General features: G+C 41.2%; 1 protein-coding gene across 1 annotated transcript in view; it reads right to left on the minus strand.

Annotated features, from left to right (window-relative positions):
• Window positions 1–18,063, minus strand: part of LOC111141549 (PHD finger protein 20) — a 137,912-nt gene that overhangs the window by 77,350 nt on the left and 42,499 nt on the right. The window contains exons 3-4 of the mRNA XM_022494168.1: window positions 3,867–4,038; window positions 2,143–2,227 (exon numbers count right to left, since the gene is read on the minus strand). Coding sequence (XP_022349876.1) covers window positions 2,143–2,227; window positions 3,867–4,038 — 257 coding nt within the window. The remainder of the gene's footprint in view (window positions 1–2,142; window positions 2,228–3,866; window positions 4,039–18,063) is intronic.

Raw genomic sequence — 18,063 nt, forward strand, 5'->3', positions numbered from 1 at the left:
TCTCTGTCCAATAAATAAATAAAATCTTTAAAAAAAGAAATAAATAAAAGACATTCAAAAATCTTAACAATGGCCAATAATTTGCCCAATGACTTTTAGTCCTTAAATGATTATTTCAAAAAATTCCAGACCCATCCACGTAACAAACAAATAAACAAAAACAAAACCAGTAACTGCAGACAGGGGTCCCTGCTCCTTAAGATTTATCTGCACCATTCTGTTCCTGTACTGCCTCCTCCTGGTGGCTATACAGCAACTACTTCACACTGCTTTGAACTAGTTTTTGTTTGTTTGTTTCCCTTTAAATCCATGATGCCCAGCTCTGGCCTCTGCAGATATTAGATGCGAACAGTAGGTTCCTAAGCCTCTACTGCCTCCATCAAGACACCACCCAACCCCTCTCCAAGACTGTTCCCAGGGTTCCCCAAACCCTTCTTCCACAATTTGCCTTTTCCCTTTGCCATTTCCTCATCCAACCCCCCTTGGCCTTTCTATCATCCATATTAACTCTGGGACATCACTGGATCAAAAGAGAAATGTTGCTTCCTTTCTACAACCTCCTTTATCTACAAAATTACCATGTCACTACTCACAACTTTTATTTTATGTAAGGGACAGCCACTTCCCCAAGGGAGCACACCTCCAATGGATATTATTCAGGAGGAGACTATGATTGATAAGCATAAATCAACCTAACAGACTTGTAGGAACACATCTATGTACATATGAACATCTAGATTTCATATATGGTTTAAATCCAGTGAGAGGAGAAAACATTGCTAATCTTGAAAAGAAGGCTCTAAAAAAGTAAACCAAGTCATTCCCTAAAAGGCAGCTTAGTAACATGTAAACTTTCCTCTAGAATACATCTTTAGGCTAAAGTGATACACATGAAAAGTAGTAACAGGGGATTTATTTTGAACACAAGATTATAAAAGAAATTCAGGGAAACAAGGACTATCCAAAAAGACTTCATCAACCATGAGCTGGAGTATCACTAACTGTAGACATCTTTAAAAATACAACCTTGCTTTGGAAGCCTGAGGCAAGAGGATTGTGCTTTAAGGATAACCTACAGCTTAGAAGAGTTAACTCACACTGGCATAACAGCTAAGGGGGTGGAGGTGGGGTGAACGTAGCCAAAGAGATACAGAAAGTTCTGCCATATGCAAATCTATGTTCATTTTTTACCATTTCAACCCATTCTCAGACAAAGCTTGGTCAGGTCCAGCATCTAGCAGAGCACTCAATGAATACTTAATAACTTCACTGAATGAAGAGCAATCTGGTCTTAGAGTCACCACCAGCAGTTGTACTAAAAGGCCTGACTGCCCTAAACATTCACTGAAGAGATCATGGACATACCACAACCAACCTGACAGAAAATGCACCCCTCCCCCCACCCCCCCTACCAAAAAAAGGCATCGCTTGGACCCAGAGTCTACACTGAGTGTCAGGATGCTGACCACACATATTATCTTCTTAACACTCCTTTTTGCTTTGTACTAGCAAAATGAGCCTCTTTGGGTCATACTGCCAGTCTTGATTCCTCACAGATTCTAAACAGGCAAAGGCATCCCAATTCACTGCTCTAAATCTCAGGACCCCAATTTCAACTAGCAGCTTTGATATTACAGACCACCCTCAATCATGCTGCATCCACAAAGCATTTTTTAAGTAGGCTCCACACCCAGTGTGATGCCGAGATCAACAGTCACAGGCTCTACTAACTGAGCCAGCCAGACACCCCTCACAAAGCATGTTTTTGAGAAATGTTCATTAATGTCCACTTCATTTCTAGGCTATTCACAAATAATTAAAAGGAATATTAAGGCTTATTTCATCAATCATATTAGGAACTCCCAGACAAAAACCAGCTCGCTTAACAGCAGAGTGACAGATGAACCATAACTATTTTATGAAAAACTATTATTAAAATTTAGGAGGCAAAGAATCAAATTCCTCTTTTTAACCCATCTTTGTCTCCATTTATAATTTCCTCCTAATTCCTGACATAGTGACTAACTTGAAGAGAGAGGATTCCTAGGCAATAGATATATTCTGAAAATACACTATCAGACTCAAATATTACAAACTCCCCCCAATCCACAAATAAAAAAAATTATAACTCAAGTGCCTTACCATCCTTGTTAACAGCAGTGACTTTGGCTGGGTAAAAACGACAATCGGACCAGCAAGCAAGGACCTGCTCATTTATTTGAAATTCCTAAAAAGCAGTAAAAACAAAAAACAAAACAAAAAAGACCTGTTACCAATCCAATTTCATCAGACATAACAGAGTACCAGATTTTGTTGAGATAAGCTGATTGACAAGAGTGGGAAGGGGTGATGGCTGCTGGGATGGAGGAAGATGTTTCTGCTGTTTAACACTGGAGTCAGACCAAAAGGGCTGAACACAAGACTCTTCCCATCCTAGGAAGTCTGGGCAGGCACAGCAAAACACCGATGATAGTCCCTACCCTGTGCCTGAGCCCAGGAGCATGACGCGCACACACTACCCAGCATACAAGTTGGAAGGAGGGAACATACCACTTGAGGGAATCAGAATTCATGCCACCTAACACCACCCACATTTTTAAAGGGACTTTTGCCAAAGGAAACACCCATTCACTTTTCATACTGTTTTTCCAGCACACAGTTTGCACTGATACTGTTTGTAGAATGAATATTGGATAATCAACTTGGACAACAGTAAAAAAGTCTTTTTTTTTTTTTTTAAGATTTTTATTTATTTATTTGATAGAGAGAGAAAGCACACAAGCAGGAAGAGAGGCAGAGGGAGAGGGAGAAGCGGACTCCCCACTGAGCAAGGAGACCAACATGGGACTCGATCCCAGGACCCTAGAATCATGACCTGAGCTCAAGGCAGACGCTTAACCAACTGAACCACCCAGGAGACCCAAAAGTAAACAATTCTAAATGGGGGTGGGGATGGAGGGAGGAAGGACACACATAGACAGCAAGGGTTTAAGCTTCCTGGCCAGGGTTAAAATGAAAAACAGAATCTGGGGGTGAGTCAGATTCAAAGCCAGCAGGATTTCTACAGATTTCTCAATGCCGGTTTAAAAAACTCAAAACTAATACTTCGTTTTTCATTCTGAAATCAGTAAAAGCTCCAGGCATAGCAATGAAATTTAGAAAAAGGAATACAGTCCAATTCCACGATTTCCAAAAGCTTTTTTTTTTTTTTTAAGGTAGACTCTACTACCTCAAACTCACAACCCTAAGATCAAGAGTCACATGCTCCACCAACTAAGCCTGCCAGACACCCCTCAAGAATTTATAAAAAGGTTGGCTCAGTCAGTTAAGTGTCTGCCTTCGACTAGAGTCATGGCCTCAGGGTCCTGGGATACAACCCCACGTCAGACTCCCTGCTCAGCAGGGAGTCAGTCTGCTTCTTGTTCTCCCTCTTACCACCCCCAACTCATGTGCCTGCTATCTCGCTCTTGCTCAAATAATGAATAAAACTTTTTTTAAAGTTTATAAAAGACCCTGATATGAAGCTCCACATGGAATGATTACTTAATAAATGGTCGGACAACAAATAAGTATAATAAGTGATCTCAAGGGATACAGTGGTGTAAAAGAAAGAGATAAGGTACCCATTCATCCTCAGGGCTTCACAACCAAATTAGTTTATGAGTTGTCAGATCAATCATATCATACAGACAGAAGATAAACGAGATTCTTCAAGAGCCCCAGGTACCACAGAGACCTCAGGGTTGCAGCTACAGGCCTAAATAAGGATTGGGTCCCCAGCTGTACTGACTTTCACACTGAACATCAAAGGCTGGAACATAAAGTACCCAACGGCTGACCCAGCTCCTTACAGATGTGATACTCACAGAAGATCCTTCGTCTTCATGTAAGCCCTCTTTCCTTAGCTGTATTTTCTCTAAAGGGCGTAAATAAGGACTGTCCCAGCAGAACCACTCATCATAACGATGATTCCAACGCTTGAAATGGATGAGTACTTTTCCTTCTTCGTAGTCAATGTCTTCTATGTGAGCTGGATACCTGAGTCAGAAAAAAAAGTTAAATGCCTTTCCCACCCAAAATATCCAGAACAATACCCTTCCAGACCTCTTCCCAAAGGACTAGCTTACCAAAGTACTAAATAAAGCCTATCATTTAGAGAATGTGTAATTGTGTCAAATCACAAATTACAGAGGCTAGCAGACTTAGGGTTCAAATCCCAACCTGGACATTCTTTAGTTTATGAATTATTAAACTGACTTTTCAGAGCCTCAGTTCTGACATGTAGAGTAGAGGAAGGATACCCAACATACTGGGTTACAATGCAAGTTAAACAAGATGACATACATACACACAAGACAGAGCACAAAGGAAGGCAGGAAGCAAACATTTAACAACTAGATTATATTTTACATAAGCCAATAAATTAGAATAACCATGCAACCCAGACTGTATGAGACAGCCTCAATTTAAGAATTGTATAATCCATATAGAATACCATGCAGCTGTTAAAAAAAATACAAAACAAAAACCACAAACGGTTCTATGTCATGATGTGGAAAGCTCTCTCAAGATGAACTATTAAATGAAAATAGCAAGGTACAGACATTGTGTATGGTAAGCTATTGTTTATTTTTTTAAAAGATGAAACAGGAGGGGAGCCTGGGTGGCTCAGACAATTAGTGCCTGACTTGGGCTCAGGTAATGATCCCAGGGTCCTGGGATGGAGCCCCATGGCAGGCTCCCTACACTGTGGGGAGGCTGCTTCTCCCTCTCCCTCTGCCTGCCGCTCCCCTGCCCATGTGCTTTTCTCTGTCAAATAAATAAATAAAATCTTAAAAAAAAAAAAAAGGATGAAAAGGTATATTTATATATGTGTAAATATGCATAAAAATATCTTACACAAGAATCTAACAATGGTTACTTATAGAAGTATGGCCACGACAACAGTTCAAAGTTCACCCTCTTTCTAGACTAAGAGTTGGAAAAACCAGTGACTGTATTTCCCTGACTCCCTAACAACTGGCAATCAAGGTCTTGAAGACCTGTGGGATTAGAGGCAACTGTAGTGGCCAAACCCAGTGCTCCAGTGCAGGGCCTCTCAAACTTTCATATAATAATGCCAGTCATCAGAGGATCTTGTTAAAATGCAGATTAGGATTCAGCAGATGAAGCTAGGGCCTTCGAGCTTTTAACAAGCCCCTGGGGATACTGATCTACTGGTCTGCAGAAGCAAAGATCTAATGTCTAGTTACTGGCTTCCTAAGTATCAGGCAAACGTTGAGGGTGGCAGGGGCACTGGCAGTAGTGAACTCCTGACCTCCAGGACACAGCTCCAGCGGTGGGTCCCTCACATTGATACTTAAGGGCAGCAACTGTGAGTCCCACTCCTCCAACCCTTCCAACAATTTCGTAAATACCCAATGTTCTTGTGTTAAATTCTTTTGTGGTTAAAGTACCCAGGGTGGTTTCTGTTTCAAGCATTAAAACCTAACTGACACAGGAGGGAACTGAGTATGGAGGAGGGGAGGAGCAAAAGCAGGAGGGAGACTTTTTGTAGTATACCTTTTAATGCTCTTTATTTTTCAACCATATTACTGTGTTGCTCATTCCAAAAATAAATAAATGGTTAACAATAAAGAAAAATAAATATTGTTTGCAATTATTCTCTTAAATACACTTGTATTAATCAGATTGCTATTCTAGATTGAGAAAGTTCAGATTCTACCTGTATTTTCTCCCCACAACCTGGATTTGTACCATTTCTGGCCTTTCTTATATCAATCACCTAGTACCCCACCAACCTAATAAACATGTGCTACCTTGTGTCTGTACACTATGTCCTCTTCAGTCCTACACTAGTAACCTCTAAGGCAGTGTGCTTACCGCTTAACCTATCACAGTAGCTTGCAGATACTGGGCATTCAAAAACTGTTGAGCAAATGAATTCTGCTTTCCCTATTCTTCCCAAAGGTCAGATGTCCTGTCAATTCTTCAATCCCAAAGCTCTTAGACTCCAGCTACCCATTCCAATTTGAGTCACTCTCCAAGTTCAGGCCCCCATCACTTTGTGTAGGTACTTTGCACACAGGACTAACAGGTTATGCTTTTCAAAATTCCGAATGGTACTCTCCATACATTAAGTGCCCCAAAAATGTTAACAGAAGGAATAAACAGCCTTGAAACTAGTGTGCCTACTTCAATACAACTGACATACAGCTGCTACAAACATAAGCTATCCTGACAGCAGGCCAGCTAATTGTATGATCTACTGAACTGTGAAGTACAACTGTAGGAGACAAAAGGATTCCCTAAACCTATTCCTCTCTATAAAACAGAGAGAAGGGGGGACATCTGGCTGGCTCAGTTGGTGGCTCATGCGAGTCTTAATCCTGGGGTTGTGAGTTTGAGACCCACACTGAGTGCAGAGATCACTTAAAAACAAAATCTTAAAAAAAAAGGGGGGGGGAAGAACATGGATATCTCAATTATATTCCTCTTGCACAGGGCCTGGGCTCAATTGGTTAAACGTCTGCCTTCAGCTCAGGTCATGATCCCAGGGTCCTAGAATTGAGTCCTGCATCAGACTCCCTGCATCTGCTTCTCCCTCTCTCTCTGCTCCTCCCTCCGAATCCCTCCCTGTGTGCTCTCTCTCAAATAAATAAAATCATTTAAAAAAAAAAAATATATATATATATATATACACACATATATATTCCTCTTGCCCTCTCATTTGTTCAGTCTACCAGAGACTAGCGAGCCTCCCTAAATTAACAAACTCTGACCTAAGACACTCCTATTCAAAAGCCCTTTCTTTAATGATTTACTGTATCTAGCAACAGTTTTCAAACATAGGTCTTTGGACCAACACATGGAATTAATTTTTCACAGAAATAAATTTATTTAATTTGCAGAACTTGTCTTTATACTAAATCACATTCTTTCTAAATTTTTGGTGCATAAATACTTCCTAAATTAAAACAGTGGTAACTTTGTTTTTAATACTCTTACTAATATTATGGAGCCATTAAAAAAATTAAGTCAGCTCTCTATGTATCAATTTTAAAAGATCTCTAAGAAAAGTGGGAAAAAAACCAACAACTAAAGATGCAAAATGGTACTGAATACACTACCATTTATTTGGGGGAGAGGAGAGAGCCAATACATCCGTACCTGTTTTTAAATGCGTGGGCTATCTCTGGAAGGATGATCAAGCAACCCGGTTTGCCTCTTGGGAGGGGAACTGGATAGTTAAGGAACTGGAGAGGAAGTATGAGACTTATTTTATTCAATGTATATCTTTTTGTATGTTTTGAATGTCGTACCATGAGCATGTATTAACTATAAAAAACATATAATTAGATATTTATTTTAAATATCCTTATTTGGCAAAATTCAAAGTCAGCAACCTCAGGACAAACACCAAATTATTTTGAATTTGCACTGGTCAGTGCCTTCTAAAAATCTGGTAAGTCCAGATCCACGGAATCAAATCCAAATTCCTAGGCTAGCAACTCCAATGCACATACTCAGGGGTCTGAAGAAGGACCTCGAGGTCCTTGGCTAGCCTAAAGCCCTTCCTTGCTCAAGTAACTTCACAGGACACAGGCATCCTACTGACTGCAGACTAAACAAATCTCTCCAGAAGGTCAACAGTAACCACAGGGCAAGCAAGATTTCCTAAGGAGAAGGCAGTTTTCCCTACTTTCTTGAAGCAAGGCACTCATGGAGGATGGGGAAACCCAAGTGCATTTCAGTGAAGAGGTAAGACTTGGTGGATCGAAATTGCTAGTTGTCTTAGAAAACAGCTCAGCTTTATCAGTCAACAGCATATTAAGTGACTTTGATCTGCCCAGTCAATTCCAGGTCTTGAAAGGGATTATAAAACGTATGTGTTCCAGGGTGCCTGGGTGACTCAGTGGGTTGAGCCTCTGCCTTCGGCTCCGGTCACGATCTCAGGGTCCTGGGATGGAGCATCACATCGGGCTCTCTGCTCAGCAAGGAGCCTGCTTTCCCCTCCCCCTCTGCCTGGCTCTCTGCCTACTTGTGATCTCTCTCTCTGTCAAATAAATAAAATCTTAAAAAAAAAAAAAAAAGTATGTGTTCTGACTTTTGCCCTTGAGGAAAATCAGACACATGAAGCAATTAAGTTTTTAAACTATTAGGTGAAATCACATAAAACAGCTGATAACTACTTTTTACCTACAAAAACAATTAATTTCATCTGGTGCAACCTAAATATTTGGACGACCATTAGGGGTGCTGGAGAAGATGCCACAAGTTAACAAAAAAGGTGTTGTAAATGGAATCTGTATAGACACAAAAAGGGAGAAAGAATTTCCAACTTCAAAAGTAACTAACAGCCACTGATGACATTCTAGTTTCCAAACTAGCATGGCAGCTAGGAGTCACATTTCTAATGGAAATATTAGCCAGAAAGGAACAGATACCAAATACCAAACTGATAACTAAAGCAAGCTCTAGGGAGGGAAAAGGTACTAGACATGGCCAAGAGACTTAGTCTGAATTTTTTTTTTAAGATTTTATTTATTTTTTGAGACAGAGAGAGAGAGTGCAAGCAGGGGGAAGAGCAGAGGGAGAGGGACAAGCAGACCCCACTCTGAGCATGGAGCCAGACTCGGAGCTAGGTGCCACAACCCGGAGATCAGGACCCACGCCGAAACCAAGACTCTGAAACTTAACTGACTGAACCACCAGGTGCCCCTGTAGTTTCCATTTTTACAAGGATTTAGTCACATAATACTTGTGTAAGGAAAAATAAATACTTTTTTAAAAAGTGGGCTCCATGCCCATCACTGCAAGGCCTGAACTCATGACCCAGAGATTGAGAACTGAGCTGAGATTAAGAGTGAGACATCCAACTAACTGAACCACCCAGGTCCCCCCCAAAAATAAATACTTAATAAATTAAAAGTTCTGAGAAGTATGTAATGAGCAGACTTTCAACTAACAGCTTCATGGTTTGGGGATTTTTATGCTGCTTGTAACATCCACAAAATAGAATATTATGCAGCTATATAAAAAAAGAGAGAGAGAGAAAGGAGTGCGGGGGAGGTTCAGTTGGTTGAGCGACCAACTCTTTGTTTCGGCTCTGGTCATCACCTCAGGGTTGTGAGATGGAGCACCAGCACATCGGGCTCCACGTTCAGCACAGAGTCTGCTCAAGACTCTCTATGCCCCTTTGTCCCTCTCTCTAAAATAAAGAATAAATAAAATAAAATAAATAAAGAAATCTTAAGAAAAGAGAGAACACACTCTGTGAATTATATAGGAAGATTTCCAAGACATGTTTTTTTAAAAAGATTTTATTTATTTATTTGAAAGAGAGAGAAAGCATGAGAGGGGAGAGGTCAGAGGGAGAAGCAGACTCCCTGCTGAGCAGGGAGCCTGATGTGGGACTTGATGCCAGGACTCCAGAATCATGACCTGAGCCAAAGGCAGTTGCTTAATCAACTGAGCCACCCAGGTGCCCAGAGATTTCCAAGACATGTTAAGTTTAAAAAAGACAAGCTACAGAATAGTTCATATCTTATGATACCTTTCTTGTTACAAAAGAGAAAAGTAAGAATATGCATTTGTTTTTGTTTATATTTAGATAAACACTAGTAGGATGGACAGAAACTAATAAAACTGGTCACCTATAGAGGATAGAGCAGGTATAGGATAAAGATAAAGGTATAGGATAAAGATGTGAAGCAATTATTCTCACTGTATACCTTGTTACACTGTTTTGATTTTTTAACCTATTCAAACTCTATCCAATGGATTATCAATTAATTCCCTTGCATTTCCCAGGCGGACTATCCTATCATATTCAAATTATGACTATACTATCTCTCATTCAATACTGATATCTACAGTATATTTTTCTTGTTTTACCAAACTGATTAGTGCTTCTAAGATGATGCTGAAAATTAGCAGATAGTTGGCATCCTTCTCTTTAATGACAATGTCTCCAATGTTTCATCATTAAGTCTGAAGTATATCAAATTTTCTAATTAATGCCCTTAATGTGAAGTTACCAAGGATTCATCAAGAATAAATTGTGAAGTCAGGAAATGACAGATGCTGGCGAGGATGTGGAGAAAGGGGAACCCTCCTACGCTGTTGGTGGGAATGCAAGCTGGTGCAACCACTCTGGAAAACAGCATGGAGGTTCCTCAAAAAGTTGAAAATAGAACTTCCCTATGACCCAGCAATTGCACTACTGGGTATTTACCCTAAAGATACAAACGTAGTGATCTGAAGGGGCACGTGCACCAGAATGTTTATAGCAGCAATGTCTACAATAGCCAAACTATGGATAGAACCTAGATGTCCATCAACAGATGAATGGATAAAGAAGATGTGGTATATATACACAATGGAATACTATGCAGCCATCAAAAGAAATGAAATCTTGCCATTTGCGACAACGTGGATGGAACTAGAGGGTATCATGCTTAATGAAATAAGTCAATCGGAGAAGACAACTATCATATGATCTCCCTGATATGAGGAAGTGGAGTTGCAACATGGGGGGTTTGGGGGGTAGGAAAAGAATAAATGAAACAAGATGGGATTGGGAGGGAGACAAACCATAAGTGACTCTTAATCTCAAAACAAACTGAGGGTTGCTGGGGGGAGGGGGGTCGGGAGAGGAGGGTGGGGTTATGGGCATTGGGGAGGGTATGTGCTATGGTGAGTGCTGTGAAGTATGTAAACATGGCGATTCACAGACCTATACCTCTGGGGATAAAAATACATTATATGTTTATAAAAAATTTAAAAAAAATTTTTTTTTAAAAAGAATAAATTGTGAGACTTTTAAGACTTTGTTAAGATGATTATACAGCTTTTCTCTTTTACTCTATGAATATAATGAAATAACAGATTTGGGGCGCCTGGGTGGCTCAGTAGCTAAGCATCTGCCTCCGGCTCAGGTCATGATCCCAGGGTCCTGGGATCGAGCCCCACATCGGGCTCCTGGCTCAGCGGGAAGCCTGATTCTCCCTCTACCTCTCTCCCGGCTTGTGTTCCTTCTCCCACTGTGTCTCTCTCCATCAAATAAATACATAAAAATCTTAAAAAAAAAAAAAGAACAGATTTCCTAAGTTTAAGTTATCATTACCCTGTAAAAATATATCATATTTGGTTGTGTGTGTCATTCATTTAATAAGTATCTGGTGTCCTAGTATTTTACTCAAGTTCTGTGTCTCTTTCATAAGTAGTATTTGTCCAAGTTTCCTCATAATATGTCCTTCCTGCCCATTTTTAGTTTAATGCTATGCTGCCTCATAGAAAGTACTAAAAAGCTTGACTTCATTTTCTATTAAACTGCCTACTCTGAGGGGCGCCTGAGTGGCTCAGTGGGTTAAGCCTCTGCCTTCGGCTCAGGTCATGATCTCAGGGTCCTGGGATCAAGCCCCACATCGGGCTCTCTGCTCAGCGGGGAGCCTGCTTCTCCCCCTTCTCTGCCTGCCTCTCTGCCTGTGATCTCTCTGTCAAATAAATAAAATCTTAAAAACAAAAACAAAAAACTGCCTACTCTGAGACCTTTTCGAGATAATTCTTTATCTACCTTTTCCATCACTTCTATGGTTACTAATCAGATCATGTTTTCTACCTCTTCTTGAATTAATTTTGCCTAAATAAGAGAGTTTGAAATGATCATCAGATACAATTTAAATGTTCAACAGTTTTCCTTAAAAGAGCTCAAGACTCAATAAAAACATTGCAAACTCAATTCACACATAGGATTTTTTTTTAATAGGTTTTATTTATTTGCCCAATAAAGAAAGACGGGGAGAGCACAGGATGGGCAACAGCCGGCAGAGGGAAAAAAGCAGGCTCCCCAATGAGCAAGGAGCCCAATGCAGGACTCAATCCCTCAACCCTGGGATCATGTCCTGAGTTGAAAGCAGGCATTTAACTGACTGAGCCACCCAGGCATCCACAAACAGGATTTTTAAATGGCAAATACAAACACTACGTGCTAAGCACTTTATAGGGCAAAAACTACTCCCTATTGATTCCATTATTCAACAAACATTCCTAAATGTCTAAATGTGTATATATATATATATATATATATATATATATATATATACACACATATATATATATAATTTTTTTAAAGATTTGTTTACTTATTTTAGAGAGAGAGATTGCACTGAGGAAAGGCAAGAGAAGAGGGAGAAAGAAACTCAAGCAGACCCAGCGCTGGGTGTGAAGTCAATGCAAGGCTTGATCACATGACCCTGAGATCACAACCTGAGCTAAAACCAAGAGTCAGATGCTCCACTGACTGAGCCACCCATAAATTTATATTGTGAGACAAATGGTTAGGTCTTGGAGTTAGACCAAACATCAGGGCTTCTAGAGTGGCAAGGGCCCAAAGAGAAGTATGGTGGGTTCCTTAGAATTCGTCATCCGTCTCTACAAAAAGACCAAGAACATTCTTGATCTCTAAAAAAGAGTAAAAAAGAGTATTGGGCCTAGAATTATCTGGCCTGCCTATATTCTGTAGCCAGAACGAGACAGAAAAGAGAAAGTATTTCCTATGGCATGCCTGGGCTAGAGACTAAGTTTCTACATGCTCTCCCCTACCCCCTTTCTAAAACACTTGAGTGGATGCTTTTTTTTTTTTAATCTTTTGTAAAGATTTTTTATTTTTATGTAATCTTTACCCCCAAAGTGGGCCTCAAACTCATGACCCTGAAATCAAGAGTCACATACACCAACAGTCAGTCAGGTGCCCCCTCTCTCTCTCTTTTTTTAAAAAGATTTTATTTATTTACTTGAGAGCAAGTGAGCATGGGCAAGTGGGGGCAATGGGGGTTAAGGGGAGTAGAGGGGGAAAGAGAAGGAAAAGCAGACTCTGCACTAAATGTAGACTCTTACAAGGAGCTCAATCCCAGGACCCTAAGATCATGACCTGAGCCAAAATTAAGAGTCAGCTGTTTAACTGACTGAGCTACCCACGGGCCCCTGCACCCTTCTCTTTTAAAGTACATTTCTTACCACTCAACTCCTAGTCTCTTCCTTAATTTACACAAAAGTACTTTGCTCACCTTCTTCAGAGGCAGCAAATGAGTGGAAGTCCACTTCAAACTTTTTCATCAGGTACTGGAGGATTAGGAAAGCAGCTTTAAAGAAGAAGATTTAGCACCTAGGCTGAACCTTGAAAGATGAAGAGAGGTGTTTGCCAAATGTCTGAATTTCTTTCAGAGTGATCTGAATATTGAATGCATAGGCATTCAATAAATGTTCATCAAATGTACTTTTTTTTAAGATTTTATTTTTAAGTACTCTCTACACCCAACACAAGGCTCGAACTCACAACTCTGAGATCAGGGTCACATGCTCCACCAACTGAGCCAGCCAGGTGCCTACTTTTTTTTTTTTTTTTTTTTAAGATTTTGTTTATTTAGTTAGTTAAAAGAGTGAGAGAGAGTGCAAGCACACACACAATTGGGGGGAAGGGAGAGAGAGAGAATCACAAGCAGACTTCACATTGAGCACAGAGCCCAACACAGGGCTCAATCCCACAACCCTGAGACCATGACCCAAGCTGTAATCAAGAGTCAGATGCTTGACCTACTGAGCCACCAAGGTGCCCCCAAATGTACTTTTTAAAAGATTTGATGGAACGCCTGGGTGGCTCAGTCAGTTAAGCCTCTGCTTTCAGCTCAGGTCATGATCCCAGGGTCCTGGGATCAAGTCCTGCATCAGGCTCCTTGCTCAGCTAGGAGCCTGCTTCTCCCTCTCTGCCTGCCACTCCCCCTGCCCGTGTGCTCTCTCACTCTGACAAATGAATAAAATTGTTTAAAAAAATTTTTTTAAAGATTTAATTACAAATACCTAGAGTCACAGAACAGCAATAGGAATATACGCACAAGTCAAGGTGAATAATCAAAATAAACCAATGATATCTGTGTTACAGATGTCAAAAAGACAAAAAGATCCCCATACAAGAATTGTCAAATTGGGGGTGTCTAAGTGGCTCAGTCAGTTGAGTGTCCCACACTTGGTTTTGGCTCAGGTCATGATCTCAGGGTCATGAGATCAACACCCATGTCGGACTGTGCACTCAGCAGGAAGTCTGCTTGAAATTCTCTCCCTCTCCCTCTGCCCTTTCCCCAGCTCATGTGTGCACATTCTCTCTCTCTCTCAAATAAATAAATCTTTAAATAAAAAAAAAAAAGAATTGTCAAGTTGAAACGAATTGACCACACCACCAAGACAAAATTAACTTGCCTTTCTTCTAAAGGCCAAAAAATACTGAAAACTCCTATTTTTCCAAAATTCAATTTGGCAAGGACAGATATCCTAAACTTCATAGTAAATTAGATTACTGTGGTGATCTTATTTTAAGCAAGGGATATAACTGTCCACTAAGCCAACCAAGAAGCCACAGAAGGCCAGTGTAGTCAATCAAATGTAAAGGGACAAGGAGAATGAAAAAAAAAAAAAAGAAAGAAAGAAAGAAAAAAGAAAAGAAAAGAAAGAAATTCATCAATTCAACATTTTCTGAGTCCTACTCTGGGACAGGAAGTGCGCCAGGGTTTGGAAATACACAGCCAAATCTATGAAGATGTGTGGTCACAGCAGCTGGCAGAGGAAGACAGACTCTATGTTATAAGACACACTGGGTCTTTCATTTCCTCAGACATACCACATACCTTCCCATACCCAGTCTGCTCCTTTTACTTGAAAACATTTCTCCCTGCCCGCTCTTCCCAGGCAACAGCCTTACCCTTCTGCAGCCTCAGAATCCCTGACTTCAATATCTCAAGTACCCCTTGGCTCCTTCCTGTCTATGTCCGCTTCCCACTTGCTTTCTTCATAGCACTTACCCTAGCTATAATTATTTCCTTTGTTTCTCCATTTACTTGTTTATGAATATGCTCTGCTTCCCTAAGAGACTACAGAAACCTCTAACAGTGTCTGTCTTGTAACACTGCAGAATCCTTGGGGAACAACGTGTCTAAACATCCAAGTAATGATAATGAAGCATCACAGGTGCAACAACAGAAGACTACCTAAGGTGAAGTGGGGTACAGAGCGAAAAGACCAATTCTAGCACCAAGGGGGAATGAAGAGGCCAAGGAAGAAGTAGGGAGAGAAGGGGCTCAAGAGAATGCTGGTGAAGAGGAGACATCTGATTTTAATTCTAAAAGATGAAAAGGCATTTTCCCGGTGATCAAGCAGACAGTGAGGCTAGAGAGTATTTCTGAGAGAGGGTCCAATAGGAGTAAATCAGCATCGGTACGGAGGAAGGGAAGCACAAAAGAGGACAAAGTAGTACAAAAAACTGAAGGTGAGAAAGGAAACAGTAATTCCATACAGAAAGCTGCACAGGAACCTTATGGATTCCATACCTGGTGTACGGATGAGCAGCTGGGCCCTAAATGACTATGTCACTTAGGTGTCCATGGACCACCGGGCATTGGTGAACACAGAGCCAGCAGTCCACAAGGTCTCCATGAGAAATGTTTTACGTACTTTTCTATAATCTGGACCATCTTTATCAGAGCTAACATAGTATCATTTTGCTCCAGTGCTACCAAAAGTGGGATCCAGAGATAGTATACAGGTTGGAGGTGCCAGTTCTCACATTTTTGAGTTTGTGAAACACTGCTCTAAGCTACCAGATAAACCAACCTACCCGTGGGTTCCACCAAGGAAAGGAGGACTGTGGGAGAGTGAAGCTCACACCAAATGAGAGAGAATAATGCCATGTACATGTCCAGGAAGGCAGAGAACAGTCTAGATCTAACAAAGGGAGACAATATTGGCTTGTCCACAGTAAATGACTTCAAATCCCGGAAGGCTTGCTGCTCAGTCTTGGCTGCTTATGAGTAAAATTAAGCTACCCAACCCCACACACTGTGCACATGCTTAAATTAGAACAGCTAGACAGTGCTTGGCAGGATCTGTTTGGTCCCCCCACACATACCAGAAATACAAACTGAAGAAACATTACAGAGGAGAAAAAAAAAAAGGAGGACCAGAAAGGATAAAAATTTCCCTTTGATTTCCCACTCCAACTGGTCAGTACTCACTCACAGAGCTATTAATAACCAATGTGTGCCACTGACTATGGGGGTTAGAACTCCCATTACATAAGGATCTCACTGGATCTTTACCACTATCTCCTGAGCACTTAAGCCGTTGTCATTATCACCACACCCATTTTATGTCTGTGGAAATAGAGGTGCAAAAGAGTGATTAGGAAAAGGTGTAAGCAAGATCAGGATCCAGATCTCTGGACTAAACCCAGTGAGGAGTCTTCTGCTCTTAACTGGACTTCACATATCAATACCCTTGTAGTGACACAGGTCCACAAAGGTATCTTTCGTCTTGGCCACCTAATAGTCTACCTGATGGCTAGCCCAAAATCTACCTAAAATTTCCCCCAGGGATTGGACATTCAGGCTGCTTCCACATTCTTACTATATATAAAAATAGCCTTTCTGCAAATATACACACATTTACTTCAAGAATCAGAGTGAGCCTCTATTCCTGGCTCAGTGCATGCACCAGAAGCAAGAATTCTATGCACAAAAGTAACATTCTAAGCTGTCCCCAGCCTTTGCTGGAGAGATGATGGGAATGGAAGTTGTATTTAGTGAAAAACAAAAGGCTGACTATTAACCTGCAGAAAAACTGTGCTGTTTTAGATGCCTTAACTCCTTCCCTATCCCTTCACCACCCTCCATTAGTCAACATCTGACACTTCTAACTCTGGAAATGTCTTAAACTCATCTCTCCTCTTCATCCAAATCATTTCTCATATGACACAATAGTCAGTACATCCAGGCAACCATGCCCCTCTATCAGTACTGGCAGAGGGCCTGATACGGAGACACTCAGTAAACATCTGGTGACTGAATAAACAACACCACTTTTCTGTTCCTAAGAGGGATCTACCTTTTTCTCTCTCCCTCTTGATTAACATCTCCCTTTTTAGCCCAACTTCCCAGTACTCCTGATGGGTTCCCTCTCTGGATTCTGAGAATACATCATACTCCTTGAGCCCTGAATACTTTTTTTTTTTTTAAGATTTTATTTATTTGACAGACAGAGATCACAAGTAGGCAGAGAGGAAGGCAGAGAGAGGTGGGGGGGGGGGAGGCAGGCTCCCTGCTGAGCAGAGAGTCTGATGTGGGGCTCAATCCCAGGACCCTGGGATCATGACCTGAGCTGAAGGCAGAGGCTTTTTAACCCACTGAGCCACCCAGGCGCCCTGAGCCCTGAATACTTTTGCTCACACTGTTCCTTCTGCCTGCTCTCACCCTCATTCCCATCCTGGAAATCTTGTCCTTTGATCTCAATTCCTTCCAACTCCCTGGCCCCTCTTCTCTCCCTCCATCATACCTCCCTGGATAAACCCCAATCCTAGGTAAATCAGATTCTCCACATTCTCCAGCTAGGCAGCTGATCACGGCTAGATAACGCACGCAACATGCTGATGGGTCTCATCTGAAATCCATGACCACAAATAATGCTTTCCTTAGGGATGGAACGAGCTTTGCGACTGAGTGTGGGAATATATCTATATCTTGATCTGAGTGGTGGTTATACACATGTACCCTGCTTTAGAAGTTCATCAAGCTACACTTAAGATCTGTGCACTCTAATATAAATTATACCTCAATAAAAAGTTTTTTAAAAATTGAATAAAAAGGGGCGCCTGGGTAGCTCAGTGGGTTACAGCCTCTGCCTTCGGCACAGGTCATGATCCCGGGGTCCTGGGATGGAGCTGCGCATCGCATCGGGCTCTCTGCTCAGCGGGGAGCCTGCTTCCCTTCTTCTCTCTCTGCCTATCAAATAAATAAATGAAATTTTAAAAAATATATTTTAAAAAGTTGAATAAAAGAGAGGGGCACCTGGGTGGCTCAGTCAGTTAAGCACATGCCTTCGGCTCAGGTTATGATCCCAGGATCCTGGCCCCCTGCTCAGCTGGGAGACTGCTTCTCCCCCTGAGCCTCCCCACTGCTCCTATTCTCGCTCTCAAATAAATAAATAAAATATTTTAAAAAGTTTTTTTAATGGGGCGCC

Source organism: Enhydra lutris, unplaced genomic scaffold (assembly GCF_002288905.1).
Source record: "Enhydra lutris kenyoni isolate GAN:26980312 unplaced genomic scaffold, ASM228890v2 scaffoldscaffold6, whole genome shotgun sequence".
Classification (NCBI taxonomy): domain Eukaryota; kingdom Metazoa; phylum Chordata; class Mammalia; order Carnivora; family Mustelidae; genus Enhydra; species Enhydra lutris.